The sequence below is a fragment of the Vulpes lagopus genome, chromosome 2 (genome assembly GCF_018345385.1).
Source record: "Vulpes lagopus strain Blue_001 chromosome 2, ASM1834538v1, whole genome shotgun sequence".
Classification (NCBI taxonomy): Eukaryota; Metazoa; Chordata; class Mammalia; order Carnivora; family Canidae; genus Vulpes; species Vulpes lagopus.
Window position 1 is genome coordinate 161,524,882 of NC_054825.1, and position 25,944 is coordinate 161,550,825.

Genomic DNA, 25,944 nt, shown 5'->3' on the forward strand with positions numbered 1-25,944 from the left:
TTGGAGTCCAGGACTGGCTCCTCTCTGTACCCCAGTTTCTGCTAGAGATGAGCACAGTAGCTCAGTCCAGGTGTGTTAAAAGAACGGATGACTATGTAAAGACAGAGCTGCTGAGTCCTAATGCTCAACCCAAAGGCCTTTTTCAACTGCTGACCCATATGGCAGAAGATGCTTCCATTAGAACTGCTGACTGCTATGGCAGAAGATGCTAGCATCCCTGGCCTCTATGCTGGTATTTCAACTTTCTGAGATTAAGCCAAGTATACAGCAACCCAGCCAGGCATCCCAGGCCCCCCTGCAGCTGGAATGCCACGTGACCATGCCCTGGTCAATGCTACTTCTATTCACACGTTCAAGCTCTGAGTCGCTTCCTCACCACCACCCTCTAAGCTCTTGGGGCTGTCATCATCTTCCTCACCTTGGGGTGGTTCTCTGCTCTCTCTTGGCTGAGTGTGTGGCCATTCACTTCACCTGTGAGTCTGTTTTCTCACTCTACATCCCAACAGAGCTGTGTGAAACCAAAGCGAAGTGATGTTTTCTATGAGGAGCTTAGCATGGGGCCTGGCCCAAGTCAGTGCTTCAGAGAACACAGGCTAGCATGGCTCCAGGGCCACCAGGCCTGGGTCCTTCCTAGCCTCAGTTTCCCTGGCCCTCTCTGTACATGGTTAACCTCACCTGATATTCAACTCAGTATGCGATCCAGACTCCTTGGTGAAGCCATGTTCCTGGAAAGCCAAATCGGAAGGAACTGCCAGCACTTTGTATTTTCATGGTCCCCACCTCTACAGAACAGCCTTCCCAGTCTCCCTGTTCTGGACTCAAAGGCTTAGGGCCACCTCCTCCCCACTGCTCTGAGGCTGACCTGTTGACCTTCCACTTCAGTATCACTCTGACGACCATCTCTTGCTGGGTCACTGCAACTGCTTCCTAACTGGTTTTTCTGCTTCTACCCTGGCCCCCAAACCACTCAGCCTCCTCCCAGAATCCTGAGTGATTCTTTAAATCATGACACTTCCCTACTTCAATCTTCCAATGGTTTCTGAGAAACATGAATTAAAATCTAGACTCCATATATCATGATCCCACATTATGTGGCCACTGTACTAATCTCCAATTCACATCTTCCCCCTAACACTCTGTCCATCCTGCTCCTGCCTCTCCCCATACTTGGAACATTCTTCTCCTAAAGTCCTATAAAGTAGGTGCCATTCAGGTCACATCCCCAGGAATATTTGCCCTGACCACTAGCAGGAATCTCTCTTACCATTATTCCCACTTTCTCTCTCTAGCCTCATCACTACCTATTTCCCTGAAAAGGAGCTCCATGAAGACAAACTTTGATTTGTTCTCCATCTCATAGCACATAGTGGTGTGCATTAGATATTTATGAAATATGCAACAAATGGCCTACATCAAAGTATTTTTTAACTGTACCATGTATTAGCTTAAATGAACCCAGATCTTTTAAATAGAAAAAATACTCTTTCTTGAACTTGAAGAAATGCGATGGCCACAACTAAAGGCAGGTATCAAGCCACTCTCCTCTGCCTCAGGGAACCTGCCTTCGTATACCTTCCCAATAAAACCACAAGGTGTTTAAGACAAATCCAGGACTTCTGGGGATACTTTTCACCAGTTTTTGCCTAGGTACAAGTCTTTAAATGGCAAGTGACTTTTTAGCCACCAGCACACATAGGTGATTTGACTCACCTTGGACACATCCACATCTCACTATGGCCAAAAATTACCAACACTGGTTTCTAACACAGTGAGACATCAGGCAGTAATTCTCCCCTCATAACACTGTGAATGTTCCATAGGCCTGAGCTCAGAGAGGGCTTTCATCTTGTTCTATCTGAAACAGTAGCATCTTTTCTGAAAGATGCAATGTATCTATTGCTATTTTGAATATTTTGCAATGGGTAAAGCCAAAGCAAAGAAAATCTGCCATCACTTAAGGACAGCAGCCCAAAGAAATCTGTCTTGAAAAGTCACTAAATCTTAACAATGGCCCACATATTAGAGGATTCCCATTTCATGTAAGAAATGAAGCACATCATAGCTGGGACAAAACCAGGCAGCCCAACCCCACAGTCTGTGTTCTCAGCCACTGACCCCAAGCTGGCTGCCTCTGCTATTTTTTTGCCCATCTCACCCTGCTGTGTGCACAGGAGGTTATTTTCTACATCTTGGCCGCCCACCCTCCAGCACTATCTGCCTTCACCTACAGGATTAATCCCAGATTGCTGCTTGGCACTCAGGACTGGCAAACCCACCACCCTACCACCCACCTGTCCCTGTACCTCTGCAGGCCTTCATGTCCCCACATGTCAAAAGAAGGAACAATAATCTCCGCTCCCTTCCTCCCCAGCATCTCCATTACACCCCAATGACAGGATCAGATAGGAGTCTCACTAGTGACTGAGACTTCAGCTGCAATTTCAACTACTATACAGTAGTAATAGGAATAGTGGGAACAGAGGATTTACTACTAACTGGTGGACTGGTGTGCTTTAGATACTGTGCCAAGTGCTTTGCACACATCTTCAGTCAGGAGTGCATGGGGTAGGGCAGTCTAAATGCTAACACTTAGGAGCTCTTCCCATATGCTGAGCACCGTGTGAGCACTTTACATAGCATCTTATTTAATCTTCGTATTGGGTTGTTCTATTAAGCCTATCTCACACATGAAGAATCAGAGGCAGGCAGCTGTGAAATACCTCGTCCAAGGTCACAAAGCTAGAAAGTGGTGGAGCCTGGATTTGAACCAAGGTCACCAGGATCCTGAGTCATTAACCAGTGCTGTAAAGTCTGCAGCTAGCATGACTAGAGTCACCTCCTCACTGTAGGCAAATGCACTCCTTCACCTCTTCATCCTTAGTGTCCTCACCTACAAAGTGGGGTCTTCCCCACCTTAAGGAACCGTTGTGAGATTAACACAGGGAACAATGCTGATGTGCACTTACTGAGCACAGTAAGGACCATGAGCTAACCCAATCCTCAGGAGAGGGTTTAGAGCACCTCCTGGCAAAAGGCAGGCAGAGGACAAACGTCAGCAACTACTACCGTTACTCAATGCTCACATCAATGCTATATAGCACATGCATGTTTATCTGTACTTTATATGTAAACACTGTAAGGAACAGTTAGGTTAAGTAACTCATCAAGATACCAGCTTCTGTTAGTGCTGTGATTCAAACCTGGCTCTATCTGCCTGCAGAACCCTTTCATCAATCCTGCCCCCATCCCACCATGCTTGGCACAGGGTGGATACTCACAATCTTAAATCCCCAAAAGGAACCACCTCCCAGGTGTCCCCACTCCGCCTGGGCCCCAGAAGTCCACCTCCTTACCTGTTAGAAAGGGCAGGAGCTCGCTGCGGGTCCTTTCCACCCCAAGGGCCAGGGCAATGGTGGACAGTTTCTTGATGCTGTTGAGACGAAGCTAATGAGAGAAGAAGAAAAGCAGAGGAGTATGTTAGCAAGTCCAGACTTAGGGGTACGTGACAGCTCTGGATCCAGGCAGCTTCTGGAAGCCTCATGTGGGTAAGGATGTGGAAGAGTAACTTGGCACACGCCTACCAAGTGACAGAGTCAATAAATTACAATGGTAGCAGCATCCTCAGCAAAAGTACCTACTGAGTCTTACTGAGCACCACTCAGTGGTGCTTTCCAAGACCACTCTCTAAAACTATATACACTGCACCCCCACACACTTGATCCTTCTCCTCTCTTTGGCCCCCTCTTGCATTCAGCACCACCTGACATGCTCAAGTAGGAGCGGCCATGTTCCAGCAAGTTTATTCTGAGCCAGATCAGAGGCTGGGCACTCACACACATAGGTGCTCTTGACAACCTAGTCGTCAGAGATATTATAAGCCCCATTCTACTTAGGAGGAAATAGGCTCAGGGAGCAAAGTCCCTTCTAAGGGTCACACGGTACATGGTGTGGGGCAGGGACTGAAACCCAGGACACCAGCTAGCAGTGATAATTGCAGAACAAACAATATTATAACAATGTTGTATATAAACAGGAATACTATTAGCTGTAGTAATGATAGCACTAGCCTAATGGGTTGAATAGCGGCCCCCAGAAGATATGCTCTAGTCCTACCTCCCAGTACTCAAAAATGTGAAAATAGGGACTTTGCAGGTGTAATTAAAACAGCATCTCATGATGAGATCATCCCAAGTTTAGGGGGAGCCCTTGTGAAACAGAAAAAATGTTTACTGGTATCTGCTCTGCACAGAGCTTCTAAAATCCTCACAATTTCCTAAGTGATAAAAACACTAGGAGTATCTTCTATTCTAATACTTAGTTTATAACCCTGATTCCTAACACAGAGCTCCTTAATCCCTTACAATTTCCCGAGTGACAGCAATGTCTTTTTTTCTAATGAAGCAAATATTGGTGGGCTCCTTGGTGGGGACTGGTCACGAAAAGACCAAGCCATTTCCAAGTGGCTGGGAATGGAGTTAATAATCAATCGTGCCTCTATGATGACACTTTCATAAAAATCTTCAAAGTACAGGGTTTGAGGAGCTTCCAGATTGGTGAAAACAACCACATACCAGAGAGTGGCACATCCCAACTGCAGAGGAACAGAAGCTCCTGTACTCAGGACCCTTACAGACCTCACCCTATAGCTTCTCATGTGGGTGTTCATTCGAATCCTTTATCATTTTTTTAATTAGATAATAAGCTGAGAGATGTTAAGTTTTTCCCTGAGTTCTGTGAGCTGTTTTGGCAAATATCCAAATCTAAGGACAAGTAAACCTCCAATTTTTAGCCAAATCTGACAGAAGTTGTGGGTAACATGAGGGACCTACTGCCACAGGCATCTGAAGTGGGAGGCAGTCTTGGGAGATACAGCCCTTAATCTGTGGGGTCAGTACTGACTCTGGTTAGTGCTAGAACTGAAACAAATTATAAGACATCCAGCTAGTATTACAGAGAATTGCTTGGCATGAGAAAAACCTTACATGTGGTGTCAGAAGTGTTGAGTGTGGTAGTGATTTGAGAGTCAAGGAGACACACAGGAGTGCAAGTTTTCTCTACACAGCCAATGATCGTATTTTTATGAGACAGAAAAGAAGACATAGAGACACATGGAGGGGAAGGCCAAGTGAAGATGGAGGGAGAGATCAAGGAGATGCATCCACACAAGCTAAGGCGCATCAAGAATTGCCAGCAGCCACCAAAACCTAAGAAAGAGGCATGAAACCAATTTTCTTCACAGACTCCAGAACTGTGAGAATAATTTTTGTTACAGTAAGCCACCAAATGAGTGGTGATCTGTTTTGGCACCCAGGACTCTAATGCATTTGGCTAACACAGGATAAGTCTCACATGAAGCACTTAGGTGTTAGGACCTTTCTCGATCCTCTCACTCCTAGGGAGGTTAGCATCCAACACCCCCCGTCATGTGGAGACAGGCTCAGACAGGCAGACACATGCCAAAGCGAGCACTGAGAGAGTTGGGACCCAAATGCTTCGATGGCACAGTCCACTGGCAATGGAAATCCTTACTGGTTTCTCCAGCTCAATGGTGCGGCCTCTCATCCAGGCTCATTGGGCTGCAGCAGAATTAAGTGAAGTTATGCATGTGGGAGTGGAAGGAAACACCCCCGTGAGTAAGCCACATTGCTGGGCAGAGCGGACACCTTCTTCCCGGAAGGAAAGGCACAAGGAGGGATGGGGCTCCCTCAGCCAGTTCTTTTCCTAAAGAGGTCTGTGAGTGACTGGTATCCTACATTAGTTCCTTGGTCCGTGGGTTTAAAAATCTGAGATCACAGACAATAATGTGATCTAAGGAAATGCTATGGTGGCCTCTCCTCTCAGAAAAATGCACTCACATTTCTCCTACAATGTCACTGGGTTTTTGGGTTTAACATGGTCCAAACACTCTCTTCTCTGACAGCAATGAATCAAGAGATTAAGTATTATGAGGTCCAAATCATACTTAGCCAAAAAATAAAACACATATAGAGACAAATCAATGAAAACATAATAAATGAAATATGATGAACATTAGCAGTTAATGAATAGAGGTGGTAAATATAAACCTTTTCTGTAAATTGCCAAAACTACATATTTTCAGCATGTGGGGCCACACCATCTCTATCCTAACTATTCAACTGTGCCCTGGCACAAAGGCAGCCACAGAGCCAGACAATATGCAAACCAACAGGAAGAGCTGTGTTCCAGCCAAACTGCATTTCCTTTTGGAGGCCATGGGCTGAATCTGGTCAACGGGTGGTAGTCTCCTGGCCCTTGTACAAGTCTTTAAATGTTCTGTAGGTTTGAAGTTTTCCATAATAAAATACTGGGGGGAATATTGACTTAGTTGCCTGTTTCCTCCAAGTTGGATCTTTGGATTCTTCTCTAGCTGAGCTATGGGGAAATGCACACAAGGGCCAGGGCGACAACAGCTGAGCAGCAACAGTGAGATGCTAGCAAGAAATGAGCCTAAGCATAATGCCAGCAACAATAGCTGCTAACATTTATTGCTTGCTTGCTATGTGCTTGACAGCATCCAAGTACTTGATGGGGAAAAGTAACACATTTGATCCTTAGAACTGAGCTCTGAGAGAGGTATTACCTTTTTAAAAAAATATATTTTATTTATTCATGAGAGAGGCAGAGACACAGGCGGAGGGAGAAGCAGGCTCCCTGCTGGGAGCCTGATGGAGGGACTTGATCCCAGGACCCTGGGATCACAATCTGAGTGAGCCAAAGGCAGACGCTCAATCACTGAGCTACCCAGGTGCCCCTGAGGTAGGTTTTGTTTTAAGGGTGAGGATACTGATGTACAGAGCAGCTGTCATTTGTCAGAAAGCAGCAGAGACCAGACTGGAAGCCAGGTACCCAGACTCTTAATCTCAACACCTCTGTAGTTTAGGAAAGATGCCCAAGAGGTGGGCGCATAAGAATCAGGCCATCCCTGCTATGGTGGAGAAGCCCCTTCCCTCCTGCTGTCCCTGGAGAGTCTGGCTTTGGTGTTGTTGAGAATGTCAGCCTGCTTTCTTCAGCACAGACAGCACCATCAACACTCAAGACAGGCAGCACAGGATGGTGCTCTGGAGCCACATCACTTTGGGTTCGAGGCTAATAAGCAGCTTTACATATTAGCTATGGGATCCTGGGTCACTCTTTGTACCTTTCTGAGCCTCAACTTCCTCACCTGTGAAATGGGAATTATAACATCACCTATCCTCAGAAGGTTACTGTGAGTAGCAAGTGACATAAATTTGACTAACAAAGACAATAATGACAGCTATGATCTCATCCTGTTGACAGCATCCTGACTTTGTTCAGCTGTCAAGAAGGGCACAAGTGGCAGCAGGCTAGCTGTCCACTGACTCCTTTACTTTTTCTCATAGCAAAAGAAAAATAGCAAATATTCTCATGGTGCATACTGTGTGCCAGGCACCGTTTTAGGTGCCTTAATGTCTTGTTTGATCCTTGCAACCTCCTGAGTATTCAGGATCACCCATTACATGGCTGAGAAAACAAAGGCACAGGAAGGTTAAGTAACCTCATACTGCTTATAGGTGGCAGAGCCAGGATTAGAACACCAGTCAGCTGGTGCTTAACTGGTACCATCAATTTGTAATTGTGTTTTTAATTGTGTGTGTGTGTGTGGGGGGGACACGGGATGAGTGCCCTTAGCAGGTCTAATAACCAAATTTTGAAATAGAGAACACATGAAACTCTAGAAGTACCTGCAACAGTTGACATCAGATGTGAACAGTTATGATTTCCACAGGCTTTACTAAAACTATACTTTGCTATTGTGATACAATTCATAATAGGAGGAAAGTTAAATTGGAGCTACAGGCTATTGAAAATGAAGATGTTATTTTTCCCATCCAAATTCATGGACCTGCGTTGGAATTCTAGATGGACCTCAGGTTGAGAGCTCCTGCACTGGGTTATGCTGACGCTTGTAACCCCTAGTTTTCAGCTGTGCACATAACCCCCTGGAAGAGACATTTCTGAACTGCCTTTTCATCCAACGTGACCAGGAAATTAATACCCAGCCAGTGAAATCCAAGTGGGAATGCTGGGTGTGACTTCTAGGAAGTATTCTTAAGGGGATCTGCAGTCACACAGCGATCTTGGGGCCATCGGGCAGGTCAAAGAACAGCATACTCTGACCCAATTCTGTGATATAATCCTTGAGCTGCCAAACTGGTCATGGAAGGAAAAAATGAACCCTTAACTTGAAACAACTGTTCGCTGGATTCTCTGTGACATTCCTGATGGAGCAGCTATGAATAACATCAATAAGAAATCCTTACTGTTCCTTGATCATGGCACAATGCTGGAAGATTATCCTGTACGGATCCCAAAGCAGGTCCCTGTCAGTCACCTATGACATTCCACAGGCATGGTTTTGCAACAGCCACTGTCACTCTGGACTGAGGCTGCCTTTATACCCAGCAGCCCTCAGCACACAGCCCAGTACATGGAGACACAATATCTAAAATCTCACTTCCCACCACTATATTCACCTGCAGAAACACTCCTTTTTAAAGCCCATATTCCCGTTGGATCCACAAAGCTTCCCTGACACAAACACGTACAGTGTGACCCCAGGGAGCTTCCCTGTTACAAAGGTGTCCAGTATGAGCTACATGCAGTCCACCTTCTCTTCAGAGAGAAATCTGAAGGCCTGGCTGGCTATGGCCTCTGAAGCCACATAATCTAGCCCCCTCCCCACCAACTCTCACCACCTACTGTCCCCTTACCCCTGGAAATCCTGCCTTAAGTTTCCTTGACAGTAAACCAACAAACCAACAATGCAACACCACTCTCACCCAGCTCTTTGCACTCACTGATGTACTGTCTCCTCAGCCTGAAACACTGTCCCTCCAGACACCTCAGAGCTCCCCCTACTTTACCCAGGCCTCTGCTGGATCCTCACAACTGCCCAGGGAAACAGCACACCATCACTCTCCACATACATGAACGCTCGCCACTTTCAACACAGACTTCTTTGTTCAGTTTGTCCTTCCTCACCAGGACGTAAGCTTCACAGGGCAGGGACCCTGTCTTCTTCACCCTGTGCCCCAAGAACCCAGGACAGCACCTGCTCAGAGTTAGAGCCCAATAAATATCTGCTGGGTTTTTTTTTGTTGTTTTTTTTTTTAAATAAAGGAAATACAGATGTTAATACAAGCAGAGACAAGCATCTGGAGGATATCTGGAGCAATCTTTTTGTTTGGGAAACCTGGTGGCTAGCAAAAGGGTGGTGGGTCTGTAATGTAATGTGTGTGCTTTAACAAGGAGCTGGGGGGAAATGCCCAGTGAGAGACAGAGTCTATCTCCTATAAAGTCCTGAAGTTTACATATCTTTCTTCCTTATTTCATAAAGGATCACTTTTTTAAATGAATATATGTGTGTGGGTGTGAAAAACAAAGCACCCACTTGGTAATCATTTAATACTGCTGAAGAGAGAAAATGGGCATCACAACCTGTATTTCTATATCATTTGAATTTGTGTGTGTTTTTTTTTTTTTTTAATTTATTTTTTAAACAACAAATGAGCACATACTCTGGCTTTACCCACTAGCTAAGGGTCCCTGGACAAGTCTGGACACTTCAGAGCTTCCGTTTCCTCCCAGTAAAATGGGAAATACAACAGGGCAGACCTCATGGGATTGCTGGGATGATCAAATTAAGGAAAACCTAGAGACAGAGCCTGGCAGGCAGCAAACACGTCAGTGTTAGCTGTTATTCTTTACCATTGTTTCTCATGTATTTGGCATTGGCGGGGAGGGGGAGGGGGATGGGTCAGTAATCTCTCCACCTTCAGAAATTGCAGCACTAGAGTGAACAGTTCTCACAGCAGTTTGCCTAGCATAATTATTTATGGATATGCCTGTTTCCCTCATTTAGAAGGTGACTTGTCTCTGGGACAATGGTCAGGACTGTTCAACTATTTCCAGTGGTGACTCCTGAACCTAGTACAGGGCTGGGCAAGCTAAAAAAGCATAAATAGAAATAATTTCAGTGTTTTAAAACAACTACAATTCAGAGTACTTATGTGCCAGGTACACAGCTAGGTACTCTACACAGGTTCTCCCTTGTAATTCTTATGACAACGCAAGAGGCAGACCCCAGCCCCACAGTCATCCTACAGAGAGGTAAGTAAGACACAGAGAGAGGAATGCAGGCTACTCAGTGAACTGTGGCAGAACCTGCAACTTGAACCCAGTTCTCTGCCATCCTACACAACTCTTTTTAGTTTAAACTCTCAGGGAACCACCTTATTTCTAACTTCTCATTCACCAATTCCCCATGTGTTCCATAAAAAGTCGGAGCTTGGAACTCCATGTTTCTGAGACATACACATGGAGCAAGCTGCTGCAAGATCTCGGATAGTGGTTAGCAACTGCAGGGGCTTTATGCAGAACATCTCACTAACCCACACAACCCAGCCTGTGCGTCTTCCATTCTTTTTTCATTTAACAAGACAATCAAGGCCAGAAGGGCTGAGTAACTTGGAAAGTAGCCAGGCCAGGATTTGAAATCCCACTCTGCTTCCACCCATGGCTGTGTTTCCCTGTGTCACTTCCAGGCCTAGACTTTTTCTGCACAGGGGACTCAGCTTGGTGGTGAGGAGGGCTGCCCTGAAACCTAGTGCCCTTGGCTAATTCCTTGTGTCATTACATTACATCTGATATATAACTATTAAAAAATCTTTTAAAGGAAAGTAAATTAGCACCTATCTCAGATATCTTTTGTGAGGACTTTATTAACACATACAAAGTACACATTATGAGGCTGGGCACATAGTAGGGCTTCTAAACCTCAGCATTACTAACATTCAGACCCGGGTTACCTTTGTGGTGGGGGCGGTCCTGTGCATTGCAGGACACTGGTCATCACTTACCTCTCCCCATGGGACCCCAGATGCACTATACCCACCAGCTGTGACAATCAAAAAGATCTCCAGACATTTGTCTCCTGGGGAAAACAACATCACCCCAAGTTGAGAAACAATACTCTAGAGTAATCATGAAAAGAACAGTCTTTAAAGGAGCGCCTGGGTGACATAGTTGGTTGGGTGTCCAACTCTTGATTTCAGCTCAGGTCACAATCTCTGGGTCCTGGGATCAAGCCCCATGTTGGGCTCCACACTCAGCAGGGAGTCTGCTTCGCCTTCTCTTTCCTCCCTCTGCCTCCACCTCTGTGCCTCTCCTTGCTATCACTCATGCATGCGTGTTCTCTCTTAAATAATGAGAATAGTCTTTAAAATACTCAAGCACCACCTCTTGACAAAGACCCCATTATCTCATCACCAACATAACTACTATAGGCCAACACTACTGAACACCTATAACACACCAAACACTGTTCTAAGGATTTTCCATGTACCATACTACTTAATCCTCACAACCCCCTTACAAATTCCTAAATTACAAAATCACTCCCATCTTATAGATGAGAAAACAGAGTCTAACAGAAACCTTGCCTCTCAACCAGTGGACCACAGTCTAAGTAATGTGGGGCCCCAAACACATGTGGATATTATAATCCAGCCTCTGCCTCTTACTGACTGGGAAGCCCTTAGGTAAAGGATGCAATCTCTTTGCACATCACTCTCCTAAGTATAAAACAGTAAGATACCACAACAACTGAACAAGGTCATCACTTACTGAATGCCTACTTCTAGGCAGCCACTTAACTTGCCAATTCCACTGCATCTTCAAACCTCCAGGGCAGATGTTGCTTCCTCATCATTATTCTCCCTCCACAGGTGAAGAATCCCGGCCCAGTGAGGAAAAGGAGTTGGTCCAAGGACACACAGGGAATAAACTGGCAGAGCCAGGATTCAAAGCTCAGACATCCTGGACTCTCCCCTTCATCACCCAACACATTACATCCTATCCCCAAAAGGACTCCTCTTAACATACCCAGAATCTAACCTCTTCTCCCTACATACATGCCATCAGTCCTAGGTGCTCTGCAATGACAACCCAACAGGTCTATCTGCTCCTGCCCAGCCCCTACTCAACAGCCAGGAGGATCCTTTAGAATTAAGTCAGAACATGTCATTCCTCCACACAAAGCCTTGCAATAGCTCCCCAATCTTACAGAAGCCTTTGCTCTGGTCCACAAGCCTTCACTTGATCTCATTCCAGATGAGTCCTCACCTCTTACCACTTTGCCATTCTTTCTGCTTTAGCAACAAAGACCTACACTAAGCATGCTTCCACCTCAGGACCTTTGTACCAACTGTTTGGATTGCCCCCCTCCCCCATTAATTCTCCCTCATTTCATTCAAGTCCTTGCTCTCTATCACTTCCTCAGAGAATCTTCTCTAACTACCCTATCTAAAAAGCAGCTCAGGAGGCTCAGTTGGTTAAGCAGCTGACTTTGGCTGAGGTCATGATCTGGGTCCTGGGATTGAGACCCACATCTGGCTCAGTGGGGAGACTGCTTCTCCTTGTCCCTCAAATAAATAAAAACTTTAAAAATAAATAAGTGGAATTAAAAAAAAAAAAAAAAAAGGCAACCCTGGGCTTGCTCTAGTCCCTGGTCCCTGCCTTATTTTTCTAGTAAGCAATTACTGCCACTGACTTCACATTCTTGATCTACTGTCTGCCTCCTCTACTAGAACATAAGCCCCATGAAGGTGGCAGCTTTGCCATTTTACTCCCTGCTGTATTCTAGCATTTAAAACAGTCTGACACATTGGAGGTGCTGAACAAGTATATGCTGAGCAAATGAATCAAGACTAGAGGATTCTAAATTCCATGTTCTTTCTAGTATCCGAGATTGTCTCATTAAAGACCAATTAAAGTATCTGGCATATGGATATAGTCAGCCAGTTTCTGTCCACCCCAAATTCTATTCTCTCCTCAGGTCTTATACTTCCTCTGGGAACCTTTCCTGGATCCTCCACTTCCCAGCTCCATGAATTTGGCCAAGTTACTAACTATGCTGTGCTTCAGTTTCCTCATCAGGAAAATGCAGGTACCCACAGGACCTACTTCAGAGGGTGGTTGTGAGAATTCAGTAAGCTTGTAAATATACTTCCCTTTGTAGCAGTTAGCTTAGAGCAGGGACCCAACAGATACCAGCTATAATTTATTTAACCCTTTCTGGGCTCCTCTATTCTGAGGTTTATAGTGAGCCACTAAGTCCTGAGAGATGAATCAGAGCCAAGCCGCATCCTCGGAAAGCCCATACACATGGGCACAGTGTGAGAGTGGGCAGTCTTTTTTGTCTCTGATTCTTATGAAAATATTCAAACTCCTTTTAAACACAGATTTGTATGTACCTGCATGAAAAAATATGGAAGAAATACTAAGTGAAAAGTGCAAGTTGTAAAACAAAATATTTAGTGTTTAAAAAAAATAAAAAGGGATCCCTGGGTGGTGCAGCGGTTTGGCGCCTGCCTTTGGCCCGAGGCGCGATCCTGGAGACCTGGGATCGAATCCCACGTTGGGCTCCCAGTGCATGGAGCCTGCTTCTCCCTCTGCCTATGTCTCTGCCTCTCTCTCTCACTGTGTGCCTATCATAAATAAATAAAATTAAATTTAAAAAATTAAAAAAAAAACCCATTAGCTTGCTTCTTCGATATATGAATAGAGCATGAGCTAGAGTCAGCATACTCCAATAGAAATAATGAAGGCCAAAAAGAAAAAAAAAGAAAAAAGAAAAAATATAATGCAGACAATAAATGCAAGCCATACACATAAGTGTATATTTTCTGGTAACATTAAAAAAAAAAATAACAAGCAAGCAAAATTAATCTTAACATATCTTATTCAACCCAATATAACATTTTTATTATTTTAATGGGTAATCAAGATAAAAAGTTTCACTGAAATGTTTAATACCCTCCATAATATGTCTCTGAAATCTAGTAATATATTATACTTATAAGCATATCTCAACTCAAACTAGCCACATTTTATGTGTTCAACAGCCACATATAGAGAGTGGCTAGCACAGTGAACAGCACATACCTACCAAGATTTGTAAGGACCTCATTACATAGGCTACTTTGGGGGTGGAGGTGGGGGGAAGAGAGGATAGGATTTAATACAGAGGTGGTTCAAGTCGAGTTTTCATATTTTGTTTAATTATCTATTTTTCAGGATCCCTGGGTGTCTCAGTAGTTTAGCGCCGCCTTTGGCCCAGGGTGTGATCCTAGAGTCCTGGGATCGAGTCCCATATCAGGCTCCCTGCATGGAGCCTGCTTCTCCCTCTGCCTGTGTCTCTGCCCCTCTCTCTCTCTCTCTCTCTCTCATGAATAAATAAATAAAATCTTAAAAAAAAAAAAAAAGGTTGGCATCCTCTTTCCTATTAAGAACTAGGTGGTAAATATTTTAGGCGTTAAGGGGCCAAAACTGTCTGTTGCAACTACTCAACTCTACCCTATTGTTTCACAGAGCAGCCATGGATAATATGTAAATGGAAGAGTCTGTGTTTTCAATAACACTCTATTAAAAAATAAAAAGGCAAAGGGCCACCCTTGGCCATTTGCCAATCCCTGTGATGAGGGATAGAAGCAGAAATATGTTCATTTTTAGCCCAGAAGGCTGACCTACAGCTGCAGTTTCAATAAGGACAAAAAACCTGTTTGCTACATTCTTAAAGAGTGCCTCTATATCTCACCAATAGTTAATACCAAACCAGAGAAATCTTGTGAAAATAGTTTTACAATTAGAAATTCGAAAACATTTATGATCTAATACTCCCTCCACATCCCTTGCCCCTTGAGCACCATGCATTTAACCACTGGCTTCATACAGAAGTACAGCTCCTTCTATCCACAGGTCCTCATGCTACTTAAACTTGTTAAGCTGTACCATAAAACATCTCAAAAACTTTCTTAACCATTGTGCTCAATGATCTGGCAACACCTAGTTTAAGTGACTGCTCACAAGTTCCCTCTGAGTCATAGTCCCTTTTATCTTCATCTCCTGACACCCAACAGCTCATTCTCTTGGCTCCTGTCACACTGGCTTCCTGCAGTTCTCAGAGCATGCATTACATATTCCTGCTGCAGGACTTTTGCGCTTGCTTCCTTTACCTGGAATGCTATTCCCCCAGATATCTATGAGGCCTGCTTCTCATTCACATTTCTGCTAAAATGTCCCCTTCTCAATAAGGACTTCCCTAGTCATTCTAAACTTGTAACATTCTCCCGTCCTCCCCATCCCTGCTTCATTTTTCTCCAAAGCATTTATTGCCATCTTACATGGTACACATTTTAACTTAATTGTCTTATTGTCTGTTTCTCCACAGGCAACATAAAAGTTGTAGGAGTCCACGAGTTTTTGTCCATCTTGTTCCTTTTTGTATACATGTGCCTAAAACAATGCACTACCTAGAGCTAAGGCCCAATAAATACTGATTCACTATCACCCTGTTTCCTTCCCACATCTCACAACTGTTAATAATGTATTCAGCTGTTTCACATCTGCCTCTTGTATAACAACTGGTGTCACCATTATCACCATAACTGACATGGGGCAGGTGTTTATTGAACAAATGAATTCATACAAGAGCCCTATGAACCAGATAATTACCTCCATCTGAGAGAAGAGGAAAGCCAGGGCCAAGAGGATTAACAAACTTGCCCATGTCAATTAGCAAGAAGTACAGCAGCAGCCTGTCTGACTCCAGAATCAGTGATCTACCTGGAACTTCAGAGGCTGGGCCTAATGCAATCCGCTCAATTTCATAACAGAAAAATGGAAGCTCCTATAAAGGAATGGGACCTCTTCCATTACTACTCCCAATAATTGCAGCTAACATTTATTGGGCCCTTATAACAATTAGGCACCGTTCTATTTTACTTGCAGTATTAACTCGTCCAGGCCATCACAACCACCCAGGGAGGCCTGAACTATTATTAGCCTACATTGCAGAGAAAACAGGCCCAGAGCGATGAAGTAATTTGCACAAGGTCACACGGCGGGTGGGAGGTAGGGCCGGGATGGGCAAACCGTGGAGTCCTCAGTCTTCTCAGCCCTTCACCAGAAATGTGCTAGGCTGTTTAGTCAACTGCCCACCGCAGCCCGGCAGGGCCCCAGAAGGCGGGAGAATCTCAATCTCGAAATCCGTGCTTAAATTTGGCTAGCTGCCCTGGTGGGAATGGGGTGTTCTCGCCGCACCTCCCCTCGTGGATTCTACACCAAAACTGAAAAGGGAGGGAGAGCAGGAATTGGAAGGGCAGCCGTCACCGCTCAGGCCCCATTCCGAGAGTTTACCCCACGGCGCTGAGGCCCAGCCGCCAGAACACAGTAAGGAGAGAACCTACCCGAGCCCCCACACACCGGGGGCCCCTCCCCCACTCGGAATAGGCCGCGCGCCCCATCCCCAAGGGGCCATTCCGGGGCCGCCGCCAATCACCGAGCCCTTCCCTCCGCCCCACCCAGTGGCCTGACCCCCTCCCCAGTCGCAGCTTCCCAGGACCCGGGCCGCCGCGCGCACTTGGCAGGCCCGGGCGCCTCCAGGCTGGCCTGCCTCCCGCCCTCCAGTGGGCCAACACCCAATCCCGGGCGCCCTCTCATCCAGTCCAGGGACATGGAAACGTGAAAGCCGGACGCTGATTGGCCGCCTCCCCCTTCCGCCACTCCTAGCGAACACCGAGCCTTCTCCGCGAGGGCCGTCCGTGCCCCCATTACCTCTTCCCGTAATTCCCCAAGACCCCCGTAGCCTCCGGACCTGAACATCCTCGTTGCGAAGCTCGTCTATCAACACTGCGATGGGGTAGAGCGAGTCGTCGCCGTCGGCGGCCGCCATCTTGGCTCCGTCCCGTTCCTGTCAGACTGCAGCCGGCGCCGTGCTGAAACCGGGGCAGGAAGGGTAGGGCTGGGAAGAGGACGGAAGACGAGCGTGGGGCTGCCTGAGCCACTTTACAGGGGCTGCCCCACGGTCATTGGCCGCGCGACGCCCGCATTTCGTTGGTCCGGATAAATGAAGCCCCGCCCACTGCCCATTTTGCCATTGGTTGAAGGGACGAGGTCGGCTGTCTCAGTATAGCAGAGAGGGGAAGGAAACGGAAGTACGCGGTATCTTAGCGACCAAGATTGTACCCGCCTACGTCGCCGCTAACGACGAGGGAGACGAGCAGTTGTACCTAACCAATAAATGGAGGGATTCCAAGGAAGCAAAGCCTGCCCTTGGCCGGTCCAGCACAAAGCTTCTGTGCATGCGTCGCTTGGAGTGCGTGACGTCATGTGAGGACCCGGAGAGTCTGCAAGTTTTGGCTTGTGAGGCAGGCAGTGGTCCTGGTTCCTGGTGGACGTACTGCTGGCAACTCTGTGAGGGAGGAGATGGGAATGAGCCTTAGGTTTTTGCGTTATTATGCGGAGGCCCAGCGAAGGTTGGTGACTTGCCTTACTCTCTCGATGAAACTCAAGCCCTTCAGGCTGATAGTCAAGGCCCTTGTGAATCTGGTTCCTAGACCGTACTTAGGCACATCTTCCACTTCTCGTTTTACACTTCAGTGGCCCTGAAAAATTAGAGCCCTCGCAGTACATCATGCTTTTTCACGTCAAACAGCATTTGTCCAGAACATCCCTTTCCTTGGAGAGCAGATCTCTGCGTAAATGTCTCCCGTTCACTGCTTCACTGCCGTCCAGCCCTCAGAACCACATACGACTACCACTACCACTGATGAAGTTTTGGAATTATAGGTGAGGTCTAGAACCGACCACCAAGAATTCTTGAAACGTCTTTGGTGCAAAATGGTGGTTTTAGTAAAGCACGGGGACAGGACCCGTGGACAGGAAGAGCTGCTGCCCCAGGCCTGTGAGGGGTGGCTGATTATATACCTGGGGGTTGGGAGGGGTTTGAGGATAGCATACTCTCTAAGGAATTTTGGAAGCAAGGCTTCCAGGACCTTGAGGGGGCTAGCTATTGTTGAGAAAAGGTCACTTATTACGGTCTAATAAAACCTGAGTCAGGAGACCCTTCAAATGCATATTGGTGAGCCACGTGCTTGTGGGATGATTGCCAACCTGTTTCTTGGGGGTTTAGAGATAAAGGGAATTTCTAAAGGAATTTTTATATGTTAAAGTAGACTTACAGGATCCTGGGTGTCTGGCTAATCTTGCCTTTTGCCCTTAGCAAAGTATGAACATCAAGGCAGTTGAGTCTGTAGAGGAACATCACTCTCCCTGTTTCAAGGACTTGTCAATGTACTTCCCAGGGCTTGTGCTTTGTCCTTAGCTAGTCCTTTGTTCCCCATCAAAAATACCTCTGCATCAGAAACAGGCTCAATCATCAGCTTGATTCTAGGCAGTCTCTGTGAAGAACAGGCCCTCACCATGGGCATCTAAATGAGTGACCCACGCAAGCATTTCTGCACTGCAATTGGTTTCCACAGTTCACAGCCCAACAAGGCAGTGGATGGAGGGGGTTCTTAACATGCTGGTCCATACTTTTCCAAGTAACACACTGAACAGCTAGACCCTTGGCAGCAGCCCAGGTTTTTGAGATGTGACCAAAAGGAAGGAGCTGAAGGAAGGGCCTGCCTCCGATTCGGTTCTGCAGAGCTGGCCCTGAAACTAACAAGACCCAGTGGCCCAGGGGACACCATTAGGTTTCAGCTGCCCTAAACCATCAGTGATCAGGGCCATGCATTTAGGACAGCCTCAGAGGGTTCCTAGCACCAGTGGCTTTGGCTACAGTGTGGAGCTTAAAATTTCCTCTAAATGGAGAGGTACCACTTATTCCTGTCAAGCTGAGACGCTGCTGGAAAAAGTCTGCCTTGATTCTTGAAAATGCACTTTCCATGACACATAAGACTTTAAAAAAATATTTTATTTATTTATTCCTGAGAGAGAGAGAGGCAGAGACACAGGCAGAGGGAGAAGCAGGCCCCATGCAGCGAGCCCAATGTGGGACTCAATCCCGGGTCTCTAGGATCAGGCCCTGGGCCGAAGGCAGCACTAAACCGCTGAGCCACCAGGGCTGCCCCGCGTAGGACTTTGGGGGCTCTTCCTATCCTGTTACAAGTGAGTCCATGTTGACTCATTCCAAAACTGGAATATTAAGCCAGACAGTTGATGTAGTTTTTCAGTGTTGGTAAGGTCTGGAGCCAATGACCAAGAAAGAATTCTTGAAGTGTCTTTGGTGCAAAAAGGTGATTTTATTAAAGCAGGAGAACAGGACCTGTGGGCAGAAGGAGCTGGTGCACCTGGGCTGTGAGAGGTGACTGATAATATACTTAGGAGTTGAGGGTAGGGACAAACGGAGGTTTTCAAAAGAACTTTCATACACTAAAGAGGACCTAGAAGATAATGGAGGACTTGACATTGTCAAGATTGTTTTTCCACCTAGCACAGCATTAACATTAAGACACTTGAGAGTTTCCTTCTGGAAATTTGGTTATTGTTAAGAATGCTTTTTTTTCTTGTAAATCATTAAGACATTTGTTTTTGTTTTTTTTAAGATTTTGTTTATTTATTCATGACAGACATAGAGAGAGAGAGAGGCAGAGACACAGGCAGAGGGAGAAGCAGGCTCCATGCCGGGAGCCCAATGCGGGACTCGATCCTGGGACTCCAGGATCACGCCCTGGGCCAAAGGCAGGCGTTGAACCGCTGAGCCACCCAGGGATCCCCATCACTAAGACATTTGTAAACTGAAGGAGTCTCATGTCTTGCAGAACTATAATCTCTATAAGTTAACCATTTACTTTTCTTTTTAAAAATTTAATTTAAATTCAATTAGCCAACATACAGTACACCATTACTGTCAGATGTAGTGTTCAATAATTTATCAGTTGCATATAACACCCGGTGCCCCTATTACATCACATGCTCTCCTTAACCATTTGTTTTTCCTTTCCTTGGATTTAGGGCAGTCAGGAGTTCCTGAGGAATGTCACACATATCCAAGGGTCAGTTTTGAGGAGAGCTCCGTAATAAGCTAATACTCTTTTTTTTTTAAATTAATTTAGTTTGGTTTTTAATTACTGCTATTTTTAAAAAGAGCATCTGTTAGTTATGTCATGGAGGCCACAAATTCATACAGCAAATGTGGCTTCTAAGTGAAGGCTGCTTCCTTTTGCCAGAGGTTCTAAATAATAAATTCATTCCTCACAGACACTTGTACCATCTCCTGTATGCTAGGAGTCCAATAAGGGACCTCCTTTTAGGTGATGGAAGGCAAAGAGACAAGAACTTTTCCTTCACTGCTGGAGGGATTGAGCATTGTACACCTGCCCAGAGGGTTCCAGTGAATTTTCACTGGGAAACAGGACTCTGAAATTAGAATTATCAGCCACTCCTACTGGCAAAAAGGTGATAGCAACTGAGACAAGCCTTTAATTTTGCCAACAGAGAATATCATGGACATTCTGAAACCTTGGTACATCAGAGGCAAACCTAAATCCTTAACCCCCCACTAGTGGCAAGTGAAAGGCCCTGTGTCCCCGTATCACTTCTCTACCTGTCCCTCACCCTGATTGGGAAAATCCCCTCTATCACTTCTGGGATGCGGAAGCACAAGTCTATAGCACAATAATGCCTATTACTTCCTGATGTAAAAAGAACTACTAGTGTTGAACTTTTTCCAAAGTGCCCTGGTATGGTCTGTTTGTGTCCCCTCAAAATTCATATATTGCCCCTAAAGTGATGGTATTTGGAGGTGATACTTTGGGAAGTGATTGGGAGGTTCTGCCCTCATGAATGGAATTGGGGCCTTTTACAAAGAGGCCTAGACCTATGAGCTCTCTAGCCCCTTTCACCTTGTGAAGATACAAGGTGAGATAGAAGATTCAAGATAGAAGGCTGCAACCCACAGAAAGGCCCTCATGGACCACATTGGCACCCAAATCTCAGATTTTTCATCCTCCAAAACACCGAGATACAAACTTGGCTATAAGGTAGCCAGACTGGCGTTTTCTTATAGCACTGCACACAGACTGTGAGAGGCCCAAAGGACCATATCAACTTAGCTTCCCTCTGCTACATGGCAACTCACAAAGGCCAGTGCTTGTAGGGTACACCTATCCCATCTTCATTGCCAAGACTGTCAAGATATGTAAAGGCTTGTAAATGTTACCCCATTTGCAAAGTTGCAAGTTGCCAGTTGCATGGATGCTGGGAGAAGACCTGAGACTCCATGGAGGGAGACATAAGACAGTATTATTCATGCACACAGGGAGTAAGAGCTTTGTAGTTCACATCTGTTCCCTTCAGTTCCACATATAATATCCTATATTCTGAATGAATTGAAATTTGTTAACTTTTCAGAAAAAAAAATGGAATTTACCATACATGCAACAAGTCAACTCTAGATGGATTGACGGTCTAAATTTTAAAACTACATAGAGATTTAAAAATAACAAAGAAGAATATAGTCTTAGTATAAGAAAGTATCTCTTGAATAGAATGATAAACATTATCTATAAAGGATAAAACTTATATTCACATTAACACTTTCTCCTCATTTGGAAACACACATGAGAGACAGACAGAGGATGGAGAAAGACCCCAACAAAGGAAATGTGTCCAGCACATATAAAAAACCATTACAAATTAATAAAGAAAGGATGGGGTGATTGGGGGCTCATTTGATTAAGTGTCTGCCTTTGGCCAATGTCATAATCCCTGGGCCTGGGATGGAGCCCCATGTCCAGCTGCCTGCTCAGTGGGGAGTCTGCTTCTCCCCCTCCATCTGCTCTGCCTCCTACTCCTGTGCTCTCTTTCTCTCAAATAAATAAATAAAAATTTTAAAAATGGATAAAATGAATTAACATATACTTCAAAAAAAGGTTGCCCAATGTCAAATACATGAAAGGATACTCAACTTTCCTAGTAATCACGGAAATGAAATCACTACTTGGTACCATCCCACACCAACCAGAAGTCAAAAACATATTGTGGAAAAAATGACAATTTTGACAAGGATGTGCACAAAACAGAAAATCTCCTACACTGCTAGTGGGTGTGAAACTTCCTACAAACATTTTCCAACCCCCTGGGCACCATCTCCTTAAGCTGCCAAGATGTAGATTTGTCATCCACCAAGTGCATTGTTACTTACTTGTACAGCAAACAAATTTGTATGTGTGCCAACAGGACATGATCTAAATTTATATACCAGCACAACTTAATAGTCTCAAAGTGAAAACCACCCATAGGCTAATTAGCAGTGGAATGATCAAATTGTTTTATATACACAATGGAACCCTATAGAGCAATGCCAATGAATGATCAATAACAGCATGCAGCACTAAATTTACAAACATAGAAGGAAGGGCAAAAGTAAAATATAGAAGAATTCAAGCTCTATTACTTCCTTTATATCAAATGTGAAACAGGCTGAAGTGACCTATAGTTGTCTCACATCAGAGCAGTGATGGCTCTGATGAGTAGTGATAGGTAAGGAGCACCAGGGGCTTATGAGGTCTGACAATATGCTATTTAGTGAAAAAGGTGCCACATACAGAAAGGTGATCCTTGTGTAAACTGTCAATGAGCTACACACTTACACACTTATGACCACTGAATGTGCCTTTAAGTTTTTAAAACACATCTCAGCAATCAAATTGAAGGGGTAAAGTAAATGGATTAGTATTGTCCTTAAATTATAAAGGTGGGGTTTCATAGTACATAAAGAAATGACACTGTGATTATTTTTTAAATATATGATGAAATTAACAGGTTAAACTAAGACATAAGGATACAACTCAAAAGTAGAGGTCAATTATTATGTAGGATTATAACATAAATTATGTTGAAAATTGACAGACATGTACATACATAAAAAGAGGAAATAAGCTCCACTGATATGTAAATGTCTGAGTTACTCTATTAATTGTAAGTAGACTATTCCTTTATTGTCTTTTGACAAAAAATACACATTGGTTATTAAAGTGTTTCTTTCATGATAAGAGTAGGAAAATAACACTGATCTACAAAAAAAATTTCTGGCATTCATCTCTGAGGATCAAGGTGAGAGGCTTTTGTCTCACCCTGGGAGCAGACCACCCTGAGGCTCTCTACGCTCAAGTGACAGGTGTGACACAACACATATAGAGAGTATGTGGCTGTGGTCTTGCTGGTAGTCCAGGGATCCTACAGGGTCCACACAAGATGCTCTAACTAGGAGGTTCAAAGAGAACTGGAGGGCAGCGAGAGAATGCTTGTGAGAAGGGCCAGGATGGGACAGCCTTGACCCTCCTGAGGCTGAAGTTAGAGCAGTCTCTTGAACTCTTGGTCCTGCATTAAAAGAGGACGCCCAGTGGCCTCATGCTCACTGTTACTCAAATGCCTATACAGAGGGAAAGCTGTGACCTTTCCCAAGACAATCTGACTCACAAAATCTCACTGGTGTGGCTAAAGGCCTGAAGTATCTGGTGTGAGCCCATGAAAAATTCTGGCTGAAATTTCTGTATTTCAAATCCTGTCTATCCTGGAGAAAATAACCAGGGTGAGCACCTCAATCAGCAGCCCTGAACCACAGAAGAAGAGCAGGATGCTGTTCAGGATGGCTTCCAAGCAGAGCACGGAGGGAGGTCTGCAACAGCAGGCAATAGGAGGACATCATGGCAGATGGAAAGGTCAAGTCCACACTAATGCCAAGTGGCATCTTTCAATGGCAGAGGTTTCCTTTTGTACCAAAAAAGTTGAATTCCTTCATTTCCAAAGTAAAGGACAGGCATCACCACATCCACTACTACCTGGGTTGTTGGAGATGGCAGCAGGAGAGCTTTCTACAGAAATATGGAAAGTTCCAGCAGGAACAACATAATACTATTGACTCAGAAAGAACAGGATTTCCAGAGGGGTGGAGGACAGCCCTTTACCTCTGGAATATCAGCTAGCACTGTCATCTTCACTCTAATTACCCCTCTTAGAATCAAACATGTTTTCCTGTGTTCATTGAGTGCTACTTCAAGAGATACGGCAAAATAAATGAATTAAAGTAGGGATGAAAAACACATTTCATAGAACTTTAACAATGAAACAACTAGCACTCCAATATATACATCATATAACATATGCCTTGGTTTGGTCATTATTATAATTAGTACTATTGAAAAATGTCCCTAGTGACAATGCTCCAATACATTAATTGGTGGATGAAAAACATGATTGACTCTGCATCTAAGTGTGTATTTTCCCACACAGAATGGGAGCAGTGTTGCCTCCGGCTACTCTGTTCCATGCCTCACTCAACACAGATCCCCACTCACCTCTCAGGACCACCTTAACAGAGGAATTTGGGGGATGGGAAGCGAAGGACTCAGATGCTTCTTCCACCTTCGTTGCACCCTTTGAAGGGCAAGGCTGAGCTAGGACTCCTGGACATGTCTGAAGAGCCCAAGTTTCTTTTCCAAAGACTTCTCCCCACTCCACCTAGGAAACTTCTCCCCATAAAAAGGGAATGGTGGTGGGGTTACATATTTCAATCCTTGTACTCCACGTACCCAATACCGCCCCACCACACCACCAGTTCCCTAAGATTTGGGTCTTCTTAGCTAAGGCTGCATGTTAAATATTTTTTCAATTTTATTTGTCATGTGTACCACAATAAAGCCAGGTATGAGGAGTCACAACTGTGCCATACAAAGATACCTCCATGTCACAAACAGGCTCAATTAGCAGCTTGTTTCTGGACAGTCTCTATGAAGAACAGACCCTCACCAGTGAGTGTTAAGTGAGTGACCCACATAAATCTTTCTGCACTGCAACTGGAAGGGGGGGTGAGGAGGAATGGTCCTTCAGCTGCCAGTTCATAGCTGTCCAAATGGCACACTGAAGAGCTACACCAATGGCAGCAGCCCAGGTTTCTGAGAACAATGAAGGAAGGACCTTCCTCTGATTCAGTTCAGTGGAGCTGGCCCTGAGACTAATCAGAGCCAGTGGCCCAGGGGACACATCTGGTTTCAGCTGACCTAAACCATCAGTAATCAAGGCCAAGCATTTAGGGCACTCTCAGAGGATTAAGGGTTTCCAGCGCCTTTTGATTTGGCTACATGGAGGTTAAAATTTCCTCTCAAGAGATAGGTACCCCTTATTGCTACCAAACTGATAGGAATATCAGTTATTCCTATCAAACTGCGGCAGAGTCTGCCTTCTTTCTTAATATACACCTTCCATGACACACGACAGGGCCTTTGTGGCCCTTCCTACCTTGTTAAAAGTGAGTCTATGTTGACTCATTCCATAATTGGAATATAAAGCCACATAGATATGATACATCTAAAGGTCAATTTTGAGGAGAGCTTACCATAAGCTAAACACTGCTTTTCAAAAAAAATTTATTTAGTTTAGCTTTTAATCACTGCTATTTTATAGGAGCACAACTGTCATTTGTCTCACAAAGGCTCCAAAATTCATACACCAAGTTGGGGCTTCCAGGTGGAGGCTGCCTCCCTTTGTCAGAGGTCTGCAGCATCGGGCAATTGGAGGACATTAAGGCAGGTGGGAAGTTCAAGTCCATATTAATACCAACTGGCGTCTTTCAATGGCAGAGGTTTCCCTTTGCACCAAAACAGAGTGAAATTCCTTCAGTTCCAAGGCACAGGAGAAGCATCACCACATCCACTACTAGATTGGCTGTTGGAGATGGTAGCAGGAGAGTTTTCTATAGAAACATGAAGAATTTCAGCAGGAACAGGTAACACAATACCAACCACTCAGAAAGAACAGGATTTCCAGGGGAGTGGAAGTCAGCCCTTTGCCTCCAGAATATCACCTCCTAAGGCCAACTTCAGTCTAATTACCCCTTTTAAAATCAAACATGTTTTCCTATGCTCACTGGGTAGCATTTCGAAAGATGTGGCAAAATAATAGAATCAATGTTGAAATGAAAAATACATTTCATGGAACTTTAACAAACATCTAGCATGACAAGGATGTATACATCAGATCACATACACCTTAGGATTGGTTATTATTATAATTGGTACTATTGAAAACTGTCCTAATGCACAGATTTCCAAATCACTG

General features: G+C 44.8%; 1 protein-coding gene and 1 pseudogene across 3 annotated transcripts in view; both read right to left on the reverse strand.

Moving 5' to 3' along the window:
* The window catches only part of PPP2R1A (protein phosphatase 2 scaffold subunit Aalpha), a 42,653-nt gene extending 25,781 nt beyond the window's left edge, over positions 1 to 16,872 (reverse strand). For 2 of the 3 annotated variants that reach the window (XR_005986038.1, XM_041743725.1), the window contains exons 1-2: positions 16,697 to 16,872; positions 3,354 to 3,444 (exon numbers count right to left, since the gene is read on the reverse strand). Coding sequence is in view for 2 of the 3 variants with exons in the window: in XM_041743725.1 (XP_041599659.1) it covers positions 3,354 to 3,444; positions 16,697 to 16,774 (169 nt within the window). In the remaining variant the exon portion in view is untranslated. The remainder of the gene's footprint in view (positions 1 to 3,353; positions 3,445 to 16,696) is intronic. The other variant, XM_041743726.1, reaches the window with a different exon arrangement.
* Positions 16,873 to 23,385: 6,513 nt separating this feature from the next.
* On the reverse strand, positions 23,386 to 25,528 carry LOC121484474 (annotated as a pseudogene).
* Between the last annotated feature and the right edge of the window lie 416 nt (positions 25,529 to 25,944).